At 40.2% G+C, this 20713-nt stretch overlaps 1 protein-coding gene across 1 annotated transcript in view; it reads right to left on the bottom strand.

Moving 5' to 3' along the window:
- Window positions 1-2959: 2959 nt before the first annotated feature.
- The window catches only part of rerg (RAS-like, estrogen-regulated, growth inhibitor), a 42933-nt gene continuing 25179 nt past the window's right edge, over window positions 2960-20713 (bottom strand). The window contains exons 3-5 of the mRNA XM_023422940.2: window positions 13790-13846; window positions 6252-6325; window positions 2960-4407 (exon numbers count right to left, since the gene is read on the bottom strand). Coding sequence (XP_023278708.1) covers window positions 3997-4407; window positions 6252-6325; window positions 13790-13846 — 542 coding nt within the window. The 3' untranslated portion in view covers window positions 2960-3996. The remainder of the gene's footprint in view (window positions 4408-6251; window positions 6326-13789; window positions 13847-20713) is intronic.

Here is a 20713-nt window from a genome sequence, read left to right as displayed (position 1 = left end):
TCTTAGAGATAGTGTTGTATCCATTTGTTTGTAAATGATTATCTAATTGGAAGGGGTTTTTACTGGTTTGGTTCAGTCACACCCCTCTCATCAATCTAATTTCAAGCTGCCATTTTTAAATGCCCTTTATGTGACCTGCCCAGCTTCAAATGACAGACAGTTAGTGGCTGACTGATGAACACAGTAAAGATATATTGGAGTTAGAGCCAACATTTGGCCACAAATAAAATGCAAATGTTGCTCCATGTCTGATGGATGTGTGAATAAAACAATCAAGTTCTCCTTATCAACGTTATAAGTGGATAAAAGAGTAGTGGAGTAATTTAACCATCACATAATCTGTGTTTAGAAATATTGCTTGCAAAAATTTTTTATTTTTGTGTGTCTGTGTGCGCTTGCACTCATGTGGTTTCACAATAAAGGATAAAGAGACTATTGGCCACCTGGGGCATCAAATCTGGAGACTGACCCTTCGGTCAACACAGCAGAAGGTCAGACTTCCAGCGGCATTCAGAATTGCTTGAAGGTGATTGGAGCTGATCAACCTGCCCAGCAGCCTGCTGAGTGTCAGGAGTAACAGTAAAGCAGTCCCACACATCCATTACACCACATCTTTATCTTGTATTGTCTCCCTCTGTTCTGCAGTGATAAACTAACTTCACCAAATGGACTAGGAGGTTTTTTTTCTGTGGTCAGACTTCTTATTGCAGCAATGGGAAAATCTGGCATCGTCCCTTTAGTTTCCAACTGGTCAGGACAAGGAGGAGCACTGTGGCTCCTTTCCCTGGTTTTTAGCCTCCAGTAATTATGCGCCAGATATTTGGGCCACTCCTCCCTGCTTCACCCAAACTAAAGTTCTTTTTTTTGTGTCCTCTTCCTGAGTCAGCAATCTGTTTGAAATGACGGGGTGTATTTAGTGGGAAGTTTTCTTTTTTAATACAGTACACTGTCAGAAGTGGGTAACCCATAGCTTTGATTTTCTTGGCTACTACATGTGGAAGGAAGTGAAAATAGTTTTAATGTAAAAAACGGCTTGACAGCGCAAGCATTTCACTCACATTTGTGCATAAAAATAGATGTTTATGAACTGTAAAATGTATTCAGGAGCACCGTGTGTGAATAAAAAGTATTACAAAATTCAGGCCAAGCAGCGTCTGAAGTTAACAACAACAATGGCGATGCTGTGGTCAATGTGCTGACCGTTGAAAAAAAAAAATCAGATGCTCAACTCATCAGCACAGTCCTGCTGTGGACTGCTGGCTGAGCTGAAAGTGGGCTGCCTACAAAAGTAGTAGCCTGCTGCGTAAGCCAGTGAAAATTGGCAAGTGACAGTGAAATATTCATTGGCTGAAGCCATGACTGACTGAGGTTGTTAAGATACACAGGTTCACTGAGCTCCGATGCTAATAATCATTAGCAAAACAGTGTAGAAAATATGCTCCTCGTCTTAGCTGGTGCTGAGTGTCGCTTTGGTTAAACTGACAAATGTCGTATCAGCTCTCATTAATGTTAATTCATTCAGTAACTCGATGTCAGTTGTAAATCACACTTGGCTGTTGTTGGTTTGTGCGCTTTCTACATGCTTCTTTAAGTACTTGTCAATGACAGTTTTGAGGGAAGAAGCTCCACTCTGTAACAACACTGTACAACCACAAATGAGCCTTTCTCAAGTTCATACAGAGTGTGACTTCTTCTTTCCCTTCATATCACTGTCAGGGGGGAATTCTCCTTACTGAACCTTTCGTCATATCATAGCATATCTGTAATTTAAGCTCGTAGACTATATTTTTGAAGCAGCACCTTCAGTATTTGTGCAGTATCAGCATCGTGATGACCATCGCAATTACAAAATTCTTAAATAAATACAGAAAGAAATAATAAAAAACCTAGTGTTCTCTTTGTGTTCAAATAAATTAAATCATTTAGCTTGTTAAAATCTCCTTGTATCCCTTTTATAGAAGAAAAACACATTATTTGATAAATTTTCATTGGGCCTCTTAAGTTCTTTATGTGCTCCTATATTTCTCAACTAAAGAGCACAAACGCTCCTTGTGGAAAAAAAAGTGAGCGTAGACTCTTGTGAAAGGTTTAAATTTAAGGTTTCAATGGAGTGAAAATTAATATTTGAAAGGAGGCGTATATTTTGATGTCTATAATGCTCACATGATTTGTTACTGATGAAACACTCAGCTGCAGCAGCACTGGCCACTGAATCCACCCAATGTTTTCAGTGACTGTACCATGATAAGAAAGCTTGTCCTTTGACTTCCAGTGCGTTAGTAAAAAAGAAAAAAAAAGAATGATCAGGTGAGAACTTGTTATAGAGTTGATATTTATTCTGGTGCTTATAAAGAATAAGTTAAGTTTTGATTCAATTCACCAAAACAGCCTCAGTAGGGACTTTATAGTTAATATAATATTCCAATCATAGGTCATTTACCCACATGCACTTATATTATTAAATTAACTAATACACAGCCATGACTATGGACAGACTCAGTGGGTTCAACACTAACAAACAAAAAAAAGACCCAGGAGATGCAATGTTTTTCGTCAGTGCTTCCTAAATTTTTGACACTGTAAATAATAGTTCAGCCAAGAACTGGATGAGTTTTACTTGTCACGTTGTTTCATTTGATTAGGCTGAAAAATGTTTAGTAATCAACAACAGAAGAAAAAACATCAACAAATCATTCATCCGTCTACAAGTATGTTGAAGCTTCTCACTAATGTCAGCTCTCAGCTGGTGTTGTCTGCTTCCTCCACAGCATAAATCTATTCAATATTTGTTCACTAAAGTTTTGTGGAATAATCTGACACACAAAATGAAAAATGCCCAGGTTTAGATTGGTGTGCAGACACTATGTGACCATGTTAATGTGACATTTGACGGTGTGACTGAAGGCTTCAATATCAGTCAAACAACATTTACATTGATATCAATAGGAGAAGACTAGGATATATCTCAGTTTTTAATTACAAGTGCACAGCTGGTAGTTTTGATCATTGACGAGTCACATACATGAGAAAGAAACAGATATTACATTTCAACAATTACAGTATCACCTACTGTAGATGCCTTTGGGTTCTGTACACGCCTCCAGACACAGCCGTGCTTAAGGCAATATACTATATTATACATACTGTAGTTTACAGTATTAACATTACAGCCATGAAGAGTATCCCTGGAATGTAGCATGCTGGGATGGGTGGCAACTGCTTCTCTTCGTAGGTCTATAGGCCTCTACATGTTCTGAACCAGTGCTTTGGTTCCTTGAGAAAAAGATCTGGAGTTCACGTGTCTTTGACACACAGTCCACTGCAGAGCAGTTCGTTACAAGGTTTGTTTGAAGGACAGGCACCGACAACTCTGAGGAGATTTCTAGGACTGACACGGGTGAACGACGGTGAATCTACTTTTATCTAATAGTAGTTCTCAGATTATATTTTTCTTTGCGTACAGAACAGTTAAACATGTGGCCTGAAGCACATCACAGTATTCCTCTACACACAAAGATACAGAGAGGAAACTACAAATCTTCTCATAAGAAAATACTTGAATTCTCTGCATGCTAAATGAGACAGCTTGCATGCATACTTTTTCAGTCTCCCTTCTGGCTTATTTATTGATTTAAAGAGAGTTGGATGAGAAAACAACAGAAAAGAAAGTGAGAACCTCATCCTATTAATGATTCATCATAAAAACAACTCGTATATCACCAGTATCCAGGATTATTTTGATCCAAATGAGCTCAAATGTTTGGACGAGAAAGAATCTGTTGAGGCTCCAGCGATCGGTTTCCTTTTCCAGAATGAGGAGACATTGCGCTTGGGATGTTTTGATGGAAAATGATCAGAGAATAAGGAAAGAATACATTCCACATCAAATCCGTCACAATTTGTCCATTTCGGAGCCAATAGTTGTTTGAAACATTTACATAACAAAGATTTACTTTTTTTTGTTCTTGTATCGTCAGACTTTAGTGTGGCTCATCCCTAGCTGCTGATCTTGGTCAGCATCTTGTTGATGGCCTGTTTGACGTGTGTGGTGGAGCTGCGGCGTCTGGCCTTGCCCTGCACGGCCTTGCGACGCCTCACCTCACGGCAGAGCTCGTGGAAAGCCTCGGCCACTGCGCCACCTTCATCAGCACATGCTGAACATTCATAAAAGGCGCATGCCATTTCAGCCGCCAGCCGCTCGCCTTCCTCTGTGCCAACTTGCCTGACGTGGTCCAGGTCCGACTTGTTGCCCACCAGGACCAGAGGGACATTCTTTGGCTTCTTCACCTCCTCTAGGAGACTCCGGAGCGGCGCCACCTCCTCGAAGCTTCCCCGGTCTGTGATGTCATACACGATGACGAATCCATCACCCCAACGCATATGACCCTCCCTCTGCTGGATGTCCTCCTGAAATCAGGACAAAATCACTTGGTGATGAACTTCTAACTTGAACTCTTCAGAAGACTCTTAAAGGAACAGTTCAACATTTTTGGAAATTCTTGTATTATGTTTCTTGCAGAGAATTAGATGAAAAGCTTGATGCCACTGTCATGTCTGTATGGTAAATATAAATCCACAGCTGCTTAGCTTAGCATAAAGCCTGGAAATGCGGAAGAGCTAGCCAGGCTCTGTCCAAAATCCTTTACAGCAACACCTCTGAAGCCAACCGATTAACACATTCGATCTTGTTTGTTTGATCTTTACATAAACTAAACTGTAAAAGTGGCAAGCCGTGGTTTTGTGCCAGGTTATGTGCAGAAGTAACTCTTGGCGGCCAGACTAAGGTTTTTGTACAAATTGAATAACATATGATGTGTTAAATAGTGAGTCTCAGAGGACCTGGAGGTGGAGGTTTTTAACTTAGTTTGGACAGATTCAGGCTGGCTGTTTCCCCTGTTTTAGTCTTAGGTGTTAAGCTAAGATAACTGACTGTAGAGGATTTTTCTTAATAGCTTTTACATAAGTGACAATTTGAAACAAGTATTTTCAGTCCTTGTGCGCTTTGACTTTTTATGCCCTTTTGGGTTTGAACATAAAAACATTTATTCTGGGCAGTTAACAGCCATGTTAACATGCAAGACATCTAGTTTCTTTATGGAAAATCGTTTTTGTTAATTTCCTGACTCTCCCTCTGCTCCCCAACACCTGCTTTAGACAGAAATTTAATTCTGCAGCCATCTGAGGAATGTGAACATTCAGGCCTTTGCTCCTAATTTGATCATGTCGATGCAGAAACCGTCCTTCCAGCTGTAAACTGTGCATGTGGCAGACTTTAAATCATAGCCGGACTGGAGGGAGGCTCACATTCTGATCTCATAGTTATTGGTAGAGGAAGCTTAAAAAAATACCACATTCCTCCAGAGGACAGACGAGACAGTTTGACATTTGTGTACCTGACCGACTTCTGAACCTGGAATTTATGAGCTACCAAGAAGACTCCACCTCCACAAATCATGATAGACTTAGCACCACGCTTTGATATAATCAGAGTCAGGAGAGGTCTGACATCCACTGCAGCCATGTCTGGAAACATTCAGACCTCATCCGAATGCCCTGAAAATAGACTACAATCTAATGAGAGAGAGATGACTTGGCTGAAGTGTCGCAGGGGAAATCATCTGCCAGCAGAACACCTACGCAGCACTGCAGCATATTTATCCTCAGACCCAGCTCTCTTGCGCAAGCTCTCCCTCATGGCCATGTTTGTGTGCATGACTGCAGGAAATGACCATCTTTAAGTGTCCATTCAGTCTCAGATCCACTCCTACGGTTCTGACCACAAGAGTGTGTTGATAGCTTCACCAAAGCCCAAGCTGATACCTGATATCTGACGCTGGACTGTGTTAGAAACAAGTGGAGCCATCTCAATGATTTAAAGTATGGAGTGTATGTCAGCTCTTCCTATGTCCAGTGTTCTCTGTGAAAATTCAATTTAGTCCCATGTGTTTAGAGTTTAAATTATTTTTTTCCATCACTCCTCATGTAAAAAATATAGAGAAAAGAATTTTATTTTTGGTTTAATTTTCCTTTCTCCTGGTCACCTCACAATATTTATACTAGAAGGAAAGGATAAAAACAGATCTTTTGATGACGCACAAAGACAGAGTTGGCCCCCCCCTCCTCTGATGTCATATTTAGTTATGTTGTATGTCATTTTTTGATGTTGGCATGCACAAAAGGCTTTACATTATGTTTTGTTTCAATGCCTCAAATGAAAACGTTTGACACAATGGTGGGATAATTTCTCCCACCTGCCCTGCAGTGTCCAGAATCTCCATGGTAACAACCTCATCATCAATGTTGGCTTGGTGCCGATACGTGGATTCTGTAAGACACAAAAAGACAACAAAGAGTTAATCCCGTTTTTAGAAATTCAGTCCAGTGTGAGTCATGTGATAATAGGGACACCTGACTCCCAACAGAGGAGTAAAACTCATGATGCATTTTTGAGTTAGTTAATTAGATATCAGGTTGGCAGAGTTTGGAAGTGTGTGGAGGATATATCATCGTTGAAGTGGGGAATATAATTCCACCTACTGTTTTCTTTTATGATTCACAGCATGTAACAGTGGTTTTTTGTATAGGAAGTAGGTGTGGAGGATGATTTTCTAACACAAAACACATTATAACTTTTGTTTTGAGCCTGGAATTTACTGTTGTACAAGTCATTTACCAATGAATAGGGACATTATTCATAATTAGCGCTTGCAGTAACATGCAGAGCCCCTGGGTCTGTCTGTGGTAGACCCGCTTAGGTATTCATCTATGGCCTATGATATGAAAAAAGCGAGATGGAATGGCTATGTCAGCTATTCTTAAATTTTGACACTGTAGTTCAGCCAAGAACTGACATATTTTTACTTTTCAACAATCAAAAAAAAAAAAACAATCTGAAAATCAGATAAAACTCTCATTATGATACATTAAAACATCAACAAATCATTGATCTTTCCTAAAGTATGTTGTGATGCTTTTCACTCATGTCGGCTCTCAGCATGTGTTTTGTCTGCCTCCCCTGTGATTACAGCATGCAACTATGGTTTTTCACTAAACAAGGACATTTTTCATAATCAGAACTTTTTTGTTGTAGTAATTTTTCTTGTAACGAAGCATTTTTCTGTTGTGATATTGCTACTTTGGTAAGTGAGGGATCTGATAATGTTCTACCAGTAATTATCAAAATCAAAATAAAAGCTCCTTATCACACTGCGAAGTGCTCAAATAATTTTCATCAGATTTGTACTGAGACTCCTACTCTCAGTTTATTTGTTTGTATAGTGATGTAACATGGTGCTTCTGTTTGTCTTTTGTTTGTGGCATTTTCAAAATTATAATTAGTTATGCTTAGTTATGATCACCAACATTGTTTCAGTTCATTCTGATGTGAATGACTGTCTGTGCCAAATTTCATGACAATCCCTTGGATAGAAAAGATAGAAAATAGAAAGCCGGTAGGATTCATGAATATGATTGGATGTTACTAGTCAGCTGGTAGTCAAGTCAAATCAAATAAAGCATCATTCTCATTTCAGGCAATCATTGTCACACACATGGCGGAATTAAAAGACCTTTGCCAAAGTGCAAGAAAATAAAACACTAAATACACGACAGTAAATACTACATATTATGATTATGACATAATATATATGCGAGTACAGTAAATAGAAGAAGACCTGTGCCAGATAAGGTAATACAGATGTTCAATGCAGTGAGTGAGTGGTTTGTAGTGATCCTGGTCTATATAGAGTGACTTTGGATGCATGTGGCAGCCTGGTGGTTCTGATCCTGACACTGCAGATGCACCAGATGATGCATTGATATGACATCATATATCATATCATGATATATCAGGTAATGCAAGCATTAATTTGGTGATCTACTTTTATTTGAAGTCACATCTATTTACATTAAGTACAATGGATGTCAGGTATTGATACCATGCTATATAAACTTTGCCTGAGTTTTTCAATCAGCAATTACTGCTACCTAGCTTGACACAGCCAGACCAAATACATGTGGCTTTAAAACCTCCCTTCAGAAACCTCTGTCCAATGTGGACATCACTGACGTCCATGTTTCTGTTATAAATAAAAATAAAGTCGCAGGCTGATTCCTGTCTGGCTCAGACAGACACTGCATTGTTTGAAAAGGACATCACGTTTCCATTTTCCTTGGTTCCTCCTCCATTAAATCATTACCTTGCGTCTTGGAGCCAAGCCCTTCAGTCTTTTTCACCAGGCTGTTGGACCTTGCTGGTGGCTGGGGAGATGGCTGGCTCCTGCATTGACCTAAAAAGACCTGAAACGACCTGAGCTTCACCTCTAGCTGGCCCGAAAAGCAGGATAAAAGCTTCTTATCCCTGGCACAGGAACACAGGTGTGAACTGTGACCGTGACCTTTCAGTCCACCTTGGACAGCACAGGAGTTATCTGCCTGAACTGCGTCCTTGTAAAAATCCCATCTGTGTAAACACCTCACAGAGAGCACTGAAGCCCCTGAAATCCTTATTGTAAAGGCATTGATTCTGCAGGATTCCACCGTCAGGTTTTAAGCCAGCACTTTTTTTCAAAGCTTTTGGCTAAATCCAGTCTTACAATTCCTTTCAGCTTGAGAGTCATGCCCTGCCTGTTCTCCTGCCATTTCTTCATGTGTGCTTCATTTTTGAAGGGAGAGTATTTGAAAGCTGTGCTCCATTTACAGGCATTGTAAATCAAGAAATCAATTTTAGAATAACTTTGGTGGGCATTGCTTTTTCATGTTCCTCCCATCGCTGAACATTTTCTGTTCAGCATCCATTTTAAAATGTTTCCTCACTCTTTTCTTATAGTTTCAAAATTCCGTAACGTAGAAACGTGGTGATGCCGAATCTTTGTCTAATCTTGACCCTCTGCTGGTGGATAGTGGCACATACAGCAGGGATTTAAGCTTGTGATTGGATGTTTCCTACTGAAATGCACCTTGGGATTCATAATTAACTTCTCATTGTACATTTCTATGGACAAAGTCTTGTACCTTTTTGTTCATATTTTGTACTGATGATTAAACTGGAAGAGCATCAAAGTGCTCCAAATGCCAGTCACTGTGTGTCATGTCACATGCAAAATAGTCTCACATAGCCAGACCTACATCCACAGTGCTATGTCACGGTCTGACTGCACCTTTATTAATCTGGCTTGTTATCATTTATTTAAGCCAATCACAATGGTTTTGGGCAGCGCTGAGCCCACGATGCAGCAACAGTGTCCCTGCAAAATACTGTCGCACATCAACTGTGTGATTTGGAGATTCAAATCTTTTTCAATGTGTAGGTTGAAGCTTGGAGGTTGTTGTTGTTTCCTGTAGTGAAGGGGATATTGAAAGGAGACTGCCATGCCATCCGGAATTGAGCTGGAGATGACAACAGTATTTAAATCAAAATGCCAAAAGCGCGAATTAAAGTGCAGCAGCGAGTCTCGCCCAAATTTGCAGGCAGCAGGCATTATGACTAATATCCACAAGCTTACAGGCCAACAGGCACTGTCTACTGAGACCAAAGCCAGGCCACCATGTAGGCAGAATACGCAATTATATCCCGCAAATCCTTTTGATTTATTTATTATAAAGATATGAAATTAACCAATGGCTCTGACCCAGTACAGGGAGCCCCTTCCTCAATGGATAGATCATCACTCTGACCAGGGGGCCGCCATGTCAGTCATATCAGTGGATATAGTCGATTGAACAGTTGCTGCAGTACCTGAGCCAATCAGTCATTATGCTGGACAATATAATGTGCAAAACCATGGTGCCTCCAAAGCGCATATATACCTCCAGCAATGCAAAATGAAAATGAAGAAAATGAACACAGAACAGAAGTCAGGATTCAGTTGTGTGTCATGTACCTGTAGTCATGAGACATGTTGATCTGTCCCCCAGTTTACACAGCCTTCAAGGCTGAAGGACTATTCTTACTAAGTGAAAAGGAAGCACTGCTGTGGTTGAGTTTGTGTGTGCAGTCGTCAAGGAACAATGAAATCCATATCAATGACTTAAAGCTGAATTTTATCACACAGGTACTGGCTGAGTTTGTAATGCTGTTTCAGGTTGTAAATTTAAATTTATAGCACTTTGGTCATTGTTGGACTGGAAAGTGCAAGCATCCGGCTATTTCCTGGAGCAAGTACAGAGCAGTACAGAGCCCGCATCAGTCAAACTCACAAATGTATCAGTCGAAAAGAATCGTTCATTAATTTTTGACCAGTCCTATAACCAAAGGCTTCTCAGGTTACAACACAGACTATTTGGAAGTAATGGCATTATTATAAACCAATAAAACTACTATAACCACCAATTGAACTGAATTATAGTTTTAACTTGTTTTAATGTGAGAATAAATTGTTCAAATCTCACTCCCAAAGTGAATATGTGCTAAAACTTTTAAGTTTAATCGTTTTCCCTTCATGACTCAATTGCTAGGCTGATGATATATTATCAGCTGTGCGCCACTAGTTTAGTCATAAGTTGAAAAATCCAAACAAACAAAGCTGAAGACCTGTCAGACAGATGTTCAGATTCTCAGTGACAAGAGGGTTTAAAATAGCAGGTCTGAAGCTTTGCTGTTGCTCCAGCCCCTGCACGTCCACCCCACTGTGTCCCAGGTGCACTCACTTCTCCAGGGGATAAACTGCGTCCTGTGACGTAAAATGAAATGTCACAGAGAGCCAGAGGCGGAAGTAGTGTGGCGATTTATAGCTGCTTGGCTAGAAGCATGAGGAGCATCTCAGAGGGGGGAGAACCAGAGTCTCGCACTGCGACTCATGGGATAGCCTATTTCAGGAGCCATCACTCTGTCAGCTGCAAACAGCACCCAATCTGTCCATGTCCGCCCCTCAGTATATTTGTTGCAAAATGCACTGACAGGGGGCAGGCTCAGGATGATTTACCCAGCCCCACTACTCTATCTTTTGGTCTTGGAGAGAAACAAAAGCAGCAATTTTCCTGGCAGCAAGTAATTTATCCCTCATAATTCAAAACCCCTCAGTGCCTAAAGGCTCTTTCGGCAGAGGACAGAAAGACAAAGTGTCACGCCAGAGTCCAAATCTCAAAATAGGTCAGCTCTTCAATGCCTGCCACCCTAAACTGGTCTAATATCTAAAGAATAGTTTTGCGCTGGCTATACTGTAAGCACATTTCCAAATAATCGCGGGATGCAATATTAAGCACAGTTACTGCTGTGATGTCAAACTGAAGCAGAAGTAGCTCACAGTTAATTCTTTGAGCCACAGATGAGATTCTGTGACTGGCTGGTGTGTCAGGACAGAAATAACTGCTGCAATATTGTGGCCATCTGCATAGCTACTGTTTCCCATAATGCTACAGGGAATGATATCCAACTGGTCATCTTGTAATATCTGGGGAGTTTGTGCACACTTGCAGCATTCAGCCCACAACATACGCAAACAAAGACAGCCTGTGACTGAGTAAAAGTTGAAAGCCTCTAATAATCAGCTGTCCACATTTTCATGTCTTTTTGTATGATAATAATTATAAAGCAATAACATGGGATGGTGCAGGTATTGCTATTTTTATGTCTGTGTACTGTAGAACAGTGATCAGTGATGCTACTCACAGGTTTTTAGGGGATGTACTACTACTACTATTTTACTGCTGGAGCCAGAATATGCAAATGTAGTGTCTGGCATGCTGCCACACATACCTCTCTAAATTTCAAAATTTGGCATTCATTTGCGGGTACAATTCAAATTATTATTGCAGTGACTTGCTTCCATATGTTGCATCTTAAAGTGCAACCACAATGGCTTTAGCTTTTACCAGCATGGTGGTTGTTTACTAACACAAACCCCCCAGCTATACCAGTAATAAAAAATACAACATGTCAGCTGGTAGTTGTATATAAATCTAACTATTGATGAATCCGCCCACTTTATTGTTAAACTGAATGTATGTATCCCCGTTGCTTTTTCACTCAGTCTTTACGCATTAAGCTTTTATCTGATGCTCTCACTCAGAACGAAAAGAATAGAAATCTGCAGAGGATCTGAATGAAGGACACTACAACCGTTTGCCCTAAATTTGCTCTTACCACTCTTTTTTCCTTCCGTTTTTCAGTGTGGTGTGTTTTAAAGGTGTGGTGTGTTTTCTGGAAAGCAGTGTGTCCATGTTCGTTTTTTTCTGATAAAGGGTTCAACAGTCCAGGAGGAATGTCACATTTACTTGAGCTAGCTGATGTTGCTTTGGGTGCTGGCCTTTAGAGGTGTAGGTGACACCTCTGCTCGAGGTGCGAACCAGGACGCACTGGAGCCAGGACAGGCATCGAGGCGTTCCTCCTCTCTGTTTGAACGTGTGCTAATCGGCTAAATCTGCTATGGTCGCTGTTCGGAATGAAACTGTACAAAAATGAAACTCTCCATGGCGTGTGGTTCCATAGCCCTCAATATCCCAGAGTGCCAGGTAACACCAGTGATTCTTCACTGTAGAAAAGAACATCTGTGCTTGTTTGTGACCTCTGGATAATAAATGGTGATGGATGGTGAGCCGTAGACACTGGAAGGCATACTGAGATCCATGACATGCAGTAAGTTCTGGCAGTAATCTTGCATTTATAAGTAAGTTTTAATAATGTGTTGACTACTTCATGGGTAATTTCAGACAGGCAGTCTGATTGGTCACAGACAACCTCCAACAGTACTGTTATTCCCATTATGCACCTCGAGCTGTGCTCTCTTGGTTGTGACGCAAACTCTTGTGGTAACCAAGGAAGCAGTTATTGCTCTTTTCTTGTTTTTCAAAAACATATAGAGTACCTGCAGTGTATACAATACACATGTATGAAGCTAGTACACACAGTAACATCACAAAAAAGCTGTCTACAGGCTTATTGTTGTGCTGTATTCAGAGGAAAGAAAATGAGCCTATATATTTCTACCCATTTCTAACGTTGTTAATAACAGCTACCTGAGTTTTGTCCTAAAATGCCAGCCTTTCGGTTGCTGTAAATTTAATGTGTTTCAAATTTCTCTCACTTAAAATATCTCAACACTCTCCCAGCCATATGTTGAGATGTGACACGGAGGAGATAATGGCTACAAGTTCAAGATCATCATGTTCTAACATGAAGATTAAAAAAGAGAATATGTTCCTTAGTGCAGTCCGTTTATGTTGGTAATTGCACTCTGCTGAGATGAACCTGATGTGCCACTGCCAGCAGACGTGCTACTGAGGAGAGCACCATGTCAGCAACCCAGAGGCTCTCACTGACTGCGTACAGCCAGGAAATGAAAAGCACTGTACAGAGACATGATGTCTTTGTGCTCTGTAATTACAGTGCAGGGAATTGGCTCATTCTGTATAACTGTATAAAAAGGCTATATATTATGCACTGATGGGGGCAGGAAAAACAATTGAACTAACCATAACTATATCATCTAATCCAGTACTTTATACCTTCTCTGATGCAGTGTGGATTGTCACCACTTTTTACTCCTGTCTTCTCTCATGTATATGTTCTATATAATTATGTAATTATCCTCCTAAAGCGTGACTTTTTAACTCTTGAGATCCATGGATTTTTTAATATAAATTCTTAAAAGAATAGTTCAGCATTTTGGTAAATACTCTTGTCTGCTTTATAGTATAGTACTAGTATAGTATAGACAGTATTGATGGTAGCAGAAGCAGTACTGTAGTTATCATTGCAGTAGTTATAGAAAAGGAGGCAGCAGCAGGAGTAATGACAGTACCAGCGGTCATAGTAATGGTGGTAAAAGAAACAGATATCTGGTTGTCTTACCAAGCGTTGGGTCGTACTCCCAGATGAAGCGTCTGGTCAGAAGTCTCACCACCAAAGCTGCAGACAACAACAGATACAAACATGCTCAGGATATGAAAACAGCACCAGAAAAATGTAGTTTAGATATACCACTTACAGTACCTTGAGTGTTGATGATGAAAAATAAACTTGAAGTGCACGACCGTCACTTAATGATAGTGCTGATTATATCAGGCTGAGGGCCTAATATATGCACATGTCTACTTCAACAGCTAATCAGCTGTGGATAGCCCAGCAAGAGTCAAGGCAAGATCCAAACCACTTTAATACACTTTTCATCTAAATGCTAATGTCTATTTGAACAGTTCCACATCATTAAAGGAGAGTTCAAAGAGAAACATCGGCTCTCCAAGTTCATCATCAGCTGCTTCTGTCTTATGGGCAAGTTAGTCTGAGCATCAGCCTTCATTATAAAACAAACATCCCCAACAGGGCAGTGACTCACTGGCTTAATGGTTTACCATCAACAAGTAATCTGCCACTTGGAAATGTTGATCTCCTTCATTTAAACAGGATTAGGCGGCCATGGCCTGTGGATCACGCATTCTGTGTACCGTTTGTCCCAGTAAGAGGACGTGAAAAAAACTATTTGAAATCTATATACTAGGACTGTAATGCAAAAGGTTTTGAGGGAAGTCTGGAAACCGAATACAAAATTTAATTCACCAATCAAAATGTGACATAAATCTCATTACAGGTGGACTTGGCTAATCTCAAAGCTAAGATCCACTCTGCTATCTGATTTATTTTATCAGTACAGCCACACACACTTCCACCCCAAAGAAAGAAAGAAAGAAAATTTAATATATTATATAAATTACATATTTCATAAGACTGAAAGGAATAGTTTAGTTTTTGCTAAACAGTTGTCCTGGCTCTGTCCACATTTTACAGATATGCCCGTTGTTCTCACATTTTTGTTTCTGCACTGAATAAACAAATGAGATATATTGATTTCTGAATTTTACCAGTGTAAGTAGGAAGATTTACTGTAACTTTGGACAGATAAAAGCCGGCCATTAGTAAGAGACAGCTTCAGAAAGGTGTAGGGGGAAGGGGTTTCCGAATCTGTTGAACCAATCGAACCAATTTCCAACTTCTGAAGGAACAGACTGGCCCGTTGGTCATACCAGACCAATAAGACTGTAGCAGCACAACCCCTGAATGCATTAAGCAAAGATACACTTCATTTCTCATGAATCTCTGAAACTTTTCATTTGTAAGAGGAAGAATGTCCTGTTTTGTCCGTCTCACTTGTAAAAGGTAAATCAGACTTAGTTATTGTTAATTGTTTGCTAACACAAAAACAAGCAAGTGTTCACACTTTCAATCCACTTATCCACAGGAGCTGTCATGTGCCTGAGTGACTCCCAATGGGCCTGAGTGGTCCACTTGAGTCCAGGTATCTGTATCTGCGCGTATCTGTGTCCTTGCGTCTTATTTAGCTGCTTCTTATGGAACGGAGACAATGGGGAAAGAGCTTTGCCATTGAACTGGAGAAAACAATCATCCATCTTGGCCAGGCCTGTTTTCTGCTCATAATTAGCCATGACAAATAACGGGCAGAAAACCAATTATGTCAGCCTGAGTGTCCCTCACATGTTTCATTGCACTTCTAAAGAAGTCCAGCCTTTGAGCTCAGAGAGTGTTTGATGGTGACTGAAATTTCAGTTTGTGACTCGCATATATGGACTTCACAACCTTGCATAAGAAAAACTAAGTTTGTTGCAGATGATTCACAAGGCGGTGGTTGGGGTGTGTGGTGTCTGTCACACCAGAGATTATCTGGCCTGGTGGTTTGGTTTAGGCAACGAAAGCTGTTTGATTGAGTTTAGGGAAAGATTGTGGTTTTGGTTAAATGTAAATAACCATGTTGTGTCTGAAGTGCTGTATTACAGAGTTCCCATAGGTCCTTGAAAATTTGTGAATTTGAGAAAAAAAATTTTTGAAAATAGACATGGGTCATTGAAAGTCCTTGGACTTATATATTTTATCTTCAACTCGTTAATAAGTCTATCGCTCAGTTTACACAATATATAGATTTCAAGCTTCTCTGTTTTTAATGTCTGTGAGCCTCTGTTAAGTCTTTAGTTCTCATTATAAAAATTATTTTTACTAATATGTATCAACCTATTTGCAACTTACCAAATACGTAAATTAACAACATATTCTCATTACATTAATGTAAAACATAATCTGGTCGTAAATACTTTTCCCATGAAACTTATTTGCTGCTACAGTTTAGTTGTAAATCAACTTAATTTCTAGCAGACAGGGTTGTCTTAATGTGTTTTCAGGCAAAGGAAATGTGTGTCATTTCTTCTAAATTATTCTCTGAATGTGCTGAAAGCAGAACAGCAGCAGATAATTTGTCATGCTGTTGAGAAGGCAAACTCACACACATTTTCTCTCTTGTTCGCCGCTGAATTTCCCACTGAGGTTATTTGGTGCTGTTTCTACTACAGTGGCCTGGATTCCAGGTAGACAGAATAACCAATGGGGTGTGAAGTCCTCTCCTCATTAGAGGTAACTGTATCTCCTGCTTTTCACCGCCACTGGACAGAAATGTACACATGGAAGAAGAGAGCCTTTGTTAACGTGCAGCAGTATGGATGTTGTGGCCCAGATTCACAAAAGGTTTGCAGAAGAAATAATGTGCAGTGTATCACTAAGCTGACCAGATCACAAAGGCCGTTGATTCACTAACTGCAGTGAGAGGGAAGCTGATCACAAAAAAAGAAGCCTCTGTGAACCTGTCACAATGATACATATAGCTGCTACTATTAAAACTCCCCTCATTTACTGTAGCACATATTAATTTTTTTAAAAGCTACATTAAAATGTGGAATAAATTGGTCATTTGGAGCAGTTTCTAATATTGCTATGCTATTATCAAAAAAAAAAAAAAGAGTAACAAAGGTTTTCCATTCACAAATGTCAGGTCAGATCAGATCAGGCTGCGCTCTAATTACAATGTGCTACGGTGTCAAAACTGAAGCATAAACCAGCATGTGTGATGATGTAATAAAAAACACATTCACCTACAATTGGTGGTAAACATAAGTTTACTCCAGCGGTGAGGTTATGCAAAATTTGTTTGTTACTCGATTTGATTAGCATACATTGCTTTATGCATAAAAATAACAGGCAGTGCTCTTAGCTGAAGCAACCAAGTAAAAACAATTTCACCAAACAGTGTTAATACCTGTATCTAGGCCAGGGTTTTGTGGTAGATATTGTAATATTTAAAATTTTGTCAAAATTAATCTTTAAAGCTGCATTAATCAATAGTTTTCAGTTTTACTCAGCTATGGATGAAATGACATAAAGATGTCACCCACAAATAATTATCACCTGACTCAGTTCCCATCAGATATATAGACTATTTTAGTATCTTAAGCCTTAATTGTTTTGATTTTTTACAGCCCGCAATTTAACTGGTTTAATTCTGTGTCACTGCTCTCATCGACCTCGTTTCCAGCTGCAGCTGTTTTCTGTGACAAAGCTCTGATAAACCCACTGTGTAATGGACTGCACTTATTAGAGCGCTTTCCCGGTCTTGTCAAACACTGCTTTACACTTCAAGCCACATTCACCCATTCACGCACACATGCATACAGCGCTTTTACTATCACACGCACACAGTCGCACACCGATGATACATCAGTGGCAATTTGGTTCAATATCTTGCCCAAGGACACTTTGACATGTGGACTGGAGGAGTCAGGGATCAAACCACAGACTTTCTAATTAGTGAACAACCCGCTGCACCTCCTGAGCCACATTTAGCAGATTTTCCTCAGGAGTTGGTGAAAGCTAAACTTTGGACTTACTTTGCCACACAACTCTGAATGAATGGTAGTGCTGCTCTGTATCAGCTGGATTACACATGTAACAGTGGCACGATTAGAGAAGAGTTATATGGTCAGGGAACTGATGCTGTTGTGTTCATCATATACAGCAATATGTGCTTGCAAGCATTAGCTAATATTAGTCACCATAAGCTTGTGTCATACCAGATCGAGTAAGGCTGTAGCATCAAGAAAACTGAGTGTACTGAACTGAGCAAGGATGTATTTATTTCTTATGAATTCAGCTTTTCAATTTTCAGAGGAAGAAAGTGTTATTTTTTTTGTCACAGTCTCTTTGACGTCTTGAAGTTCTCAAGTTTTCCTCCATGTTGATGTGTGGGCTGAACAGTTTGACTGGCTTCTCGAGTTCACCGTTGAGGTAGCAGGTGGGAAAATACAGTATCTGCAAGCAAGCTGAAGAAAGACACTTTGACAAACACGCTGTACTGACAGGTCTCCTGTGGCACCGACACCATGCACAAGGAATATTTTCATCACCTGACAACCAGTCTCCAGAAGGACATAAAACATCAGAGGAATGATGAGATCCCATCTTTATCACTAAAGCACTACATTTCGCACAATGACAGAGTGAAAATCAGGCTGCAGGAGTGGTTGCAGTTTGTGTTTATTCCCTGATGTCACTCCAACATGGCAGTGTTTTCTCCCTCACATACAGTGTACAACTCCCTGCCATGTTAAGTGCAGCTGTTCCCATATAGTATCTTGTGTCTGGCATGCTGACAATATCAATATGCTGAGATATTGTGTTTCTGTCCTTCTCAAACTGCAAACTTGTTTTCCACAACTTGATATTTCCCAACAGATACTGCACCCAAAGTCTGAGTAGAAAAACTAATCTGATTTCATCAAATTTACCAAATGGCCAAGACTTCACAGGGCTGCTCTGTGGATGGAGTTCGCAGTGCCGGGTTTTCAGATTTACGTCAAACACATCATCCACAGGAAGTGTTTGCCCAAAGCTGCTTTTGTCCAAAGTGACCTAATCACATTAGCAGCAGAATGTTGGACTAATGGCAAACAAAGCAACAGCAATTAGCGACACCCATGGCCCTGTTCTGAGCCTGCACAGTGTTAGTCATTGAACAGTCTCTATTGATTCCCCACGGCCATCAGACGGACACCCACGGCTCTTTGGTCACTTCAGCTACAATAACACCTCTTTACTGACTGACATAGAGCTCTCCCAGTGCTGTGCAGCTGCAGGCAGGTTCTCTACCTATTATGTTTGTGTCACGTCAGGTCATGTCATACTGGCCAGTTGTGCTGGTAAGACTGGAAATAGCTAGACTGGGGCTGAGTGGAAAATCAGACGGTAGAAGCAAAAAAGTACCAGAATTTATTTAAAAAAATGCAGGACGTATCAGAGCGCTGATCAATTAATCTTATTTTCATCATCATCGCGATATAAACATGTACAATAAACATGACTGAAGACTGACTGAAACGCAATGAATTAGAGAAAATCATTTTATTTACACACGCCATGCAGTCACAGGGTGTTCAAGGCGCAGCGCCTGAGCCAAATGAACCAGAAAAGAACTACCGTGTTTTGTTGTTGGGCTGCAGCCTCTCTCACACACACAGCAGACAGCACAGACTGTAGACCAGTCTAGACCAGTGAGGAGTGAACTTTTTACTGGAGCTGACAACAACTACGGTGTCATCACAACCTGTGCGAGTAAAAAAGCAATTAGCATCCTTCATCACACCACCAACAAGATGTAAACATGAAGAAAAGCTAAATTTTCAACATCTCCATCCACCGCAGTTTGTTTTACCTGATAGTAACATTAACCTAATGATGAACCGTTATAAACAAGCTAAAAGGAAAACTTTTCTGTGTGAAGACTGCAGCTTCATTTGCCACAAACCTTTCTAAACTTATAACTACAGTAGGTAGCAGGCCCCCCTCTCAGCAACGTTACCTGCAGCAGAGGGAGGAGGACGGAGGAGATGACGGATAACATTTGTGTAATTTTTGTGAGAATGGTAAAATAGATAATACAAAAACAAAACTGTAGTAACTGCACTATTGCCGACCACATAATCTGTGGTTGTACAAGTTTGTTGTCACACTTAATGCACTGTTTGGCATCCTTTCTTTCAGTTATCTGTAACTGAAAAATACTAGCCTCGATGAACTGATATCTTGGTAATTATTGCACATAATAAAATAGCACAGTAGATAAATTCAGTCACGATACAGAATTAAACAACAGTTAAACTCGAGCTAATGATAATGCAACTAGCTCAGTAGCAGCCAACTTTTGACTCTAGTGGAAGTCATGCAATTTGATGTGATGATGCTATCTTTAAATTACATATTTAAACATATTAAATGAAACGTATTGTATTCATTTACAGTTCCTCTTCGGTCATGTTTTAACTCTGTAAAAATCCTCTGCTATGATTAATATTTTGTTTTACATGATTTTCCCCACATAAAAAGTGAAAAAAAAAATCAAAGGGGGCTGTAAGCACATCTACTTTTACTTCCTCAATGAAAAATCTGGACCAGGCCTTGTGCCCCGCCCACCACCTGCTTGCTCCAGGTGGACGGGTGAAAGAGCAGAGACTACAAGATGGTTAGAGGAGGAAACATCAGAGAGACTCAGCCTCATGTTTGAGCCTCAGTCAGACCCAGACTCAGATGAGGAGTCTGTTGAGACCAGAACCAGAGACTAGCAGACGGATCAGAACAGTTAGCATCTTTTATTTGTTTATGTTGTTTGTGAGCTTGTAACTGGCAGTGGCTGATGCATAGTTTGTGGTTGTGCTAAGGGTAACTCTCGCTCTCTGTACTGACAATGTTTTGGGTTTATTTAGCTCCTCCCCCGTCCCCTCAAGTTGACAGGATTGTTTCCTTAGTTATGACGTATGAATCCCTGGCTGTCTGCTTTTATGAGACTCTCATTGGTTCACTGCGGTTCCAAGGTGGAAATGGTGTTGACTGTGTATTTCACTCACTATGTGTTGTATTATATAAAAAAACATATAGATGTTAACCAGG

The sequence above is a fragment of the Seriola lalandi genome, unplaced genomic scaffold (genome assembly GCF_002814215.2).
Source record: "Seriola lalandi dorsalis isolate HSWRI2012SDOR001 ecotype SW California unplaced genomic scaffold, Sedor1 jcf7180002054688, whole genome shotgun sequence".
NCBI lineage: Eukaryota > Metazoa > Chordata > Actinopteri > Carangiformes > Carangidae > Seriola > Seriola lalandi.
The sequence above is the reverse complement of the archived record's forward strand: the minus strand, read 5'-3'. Positions and strand labels throughout refer to the sequence as shown.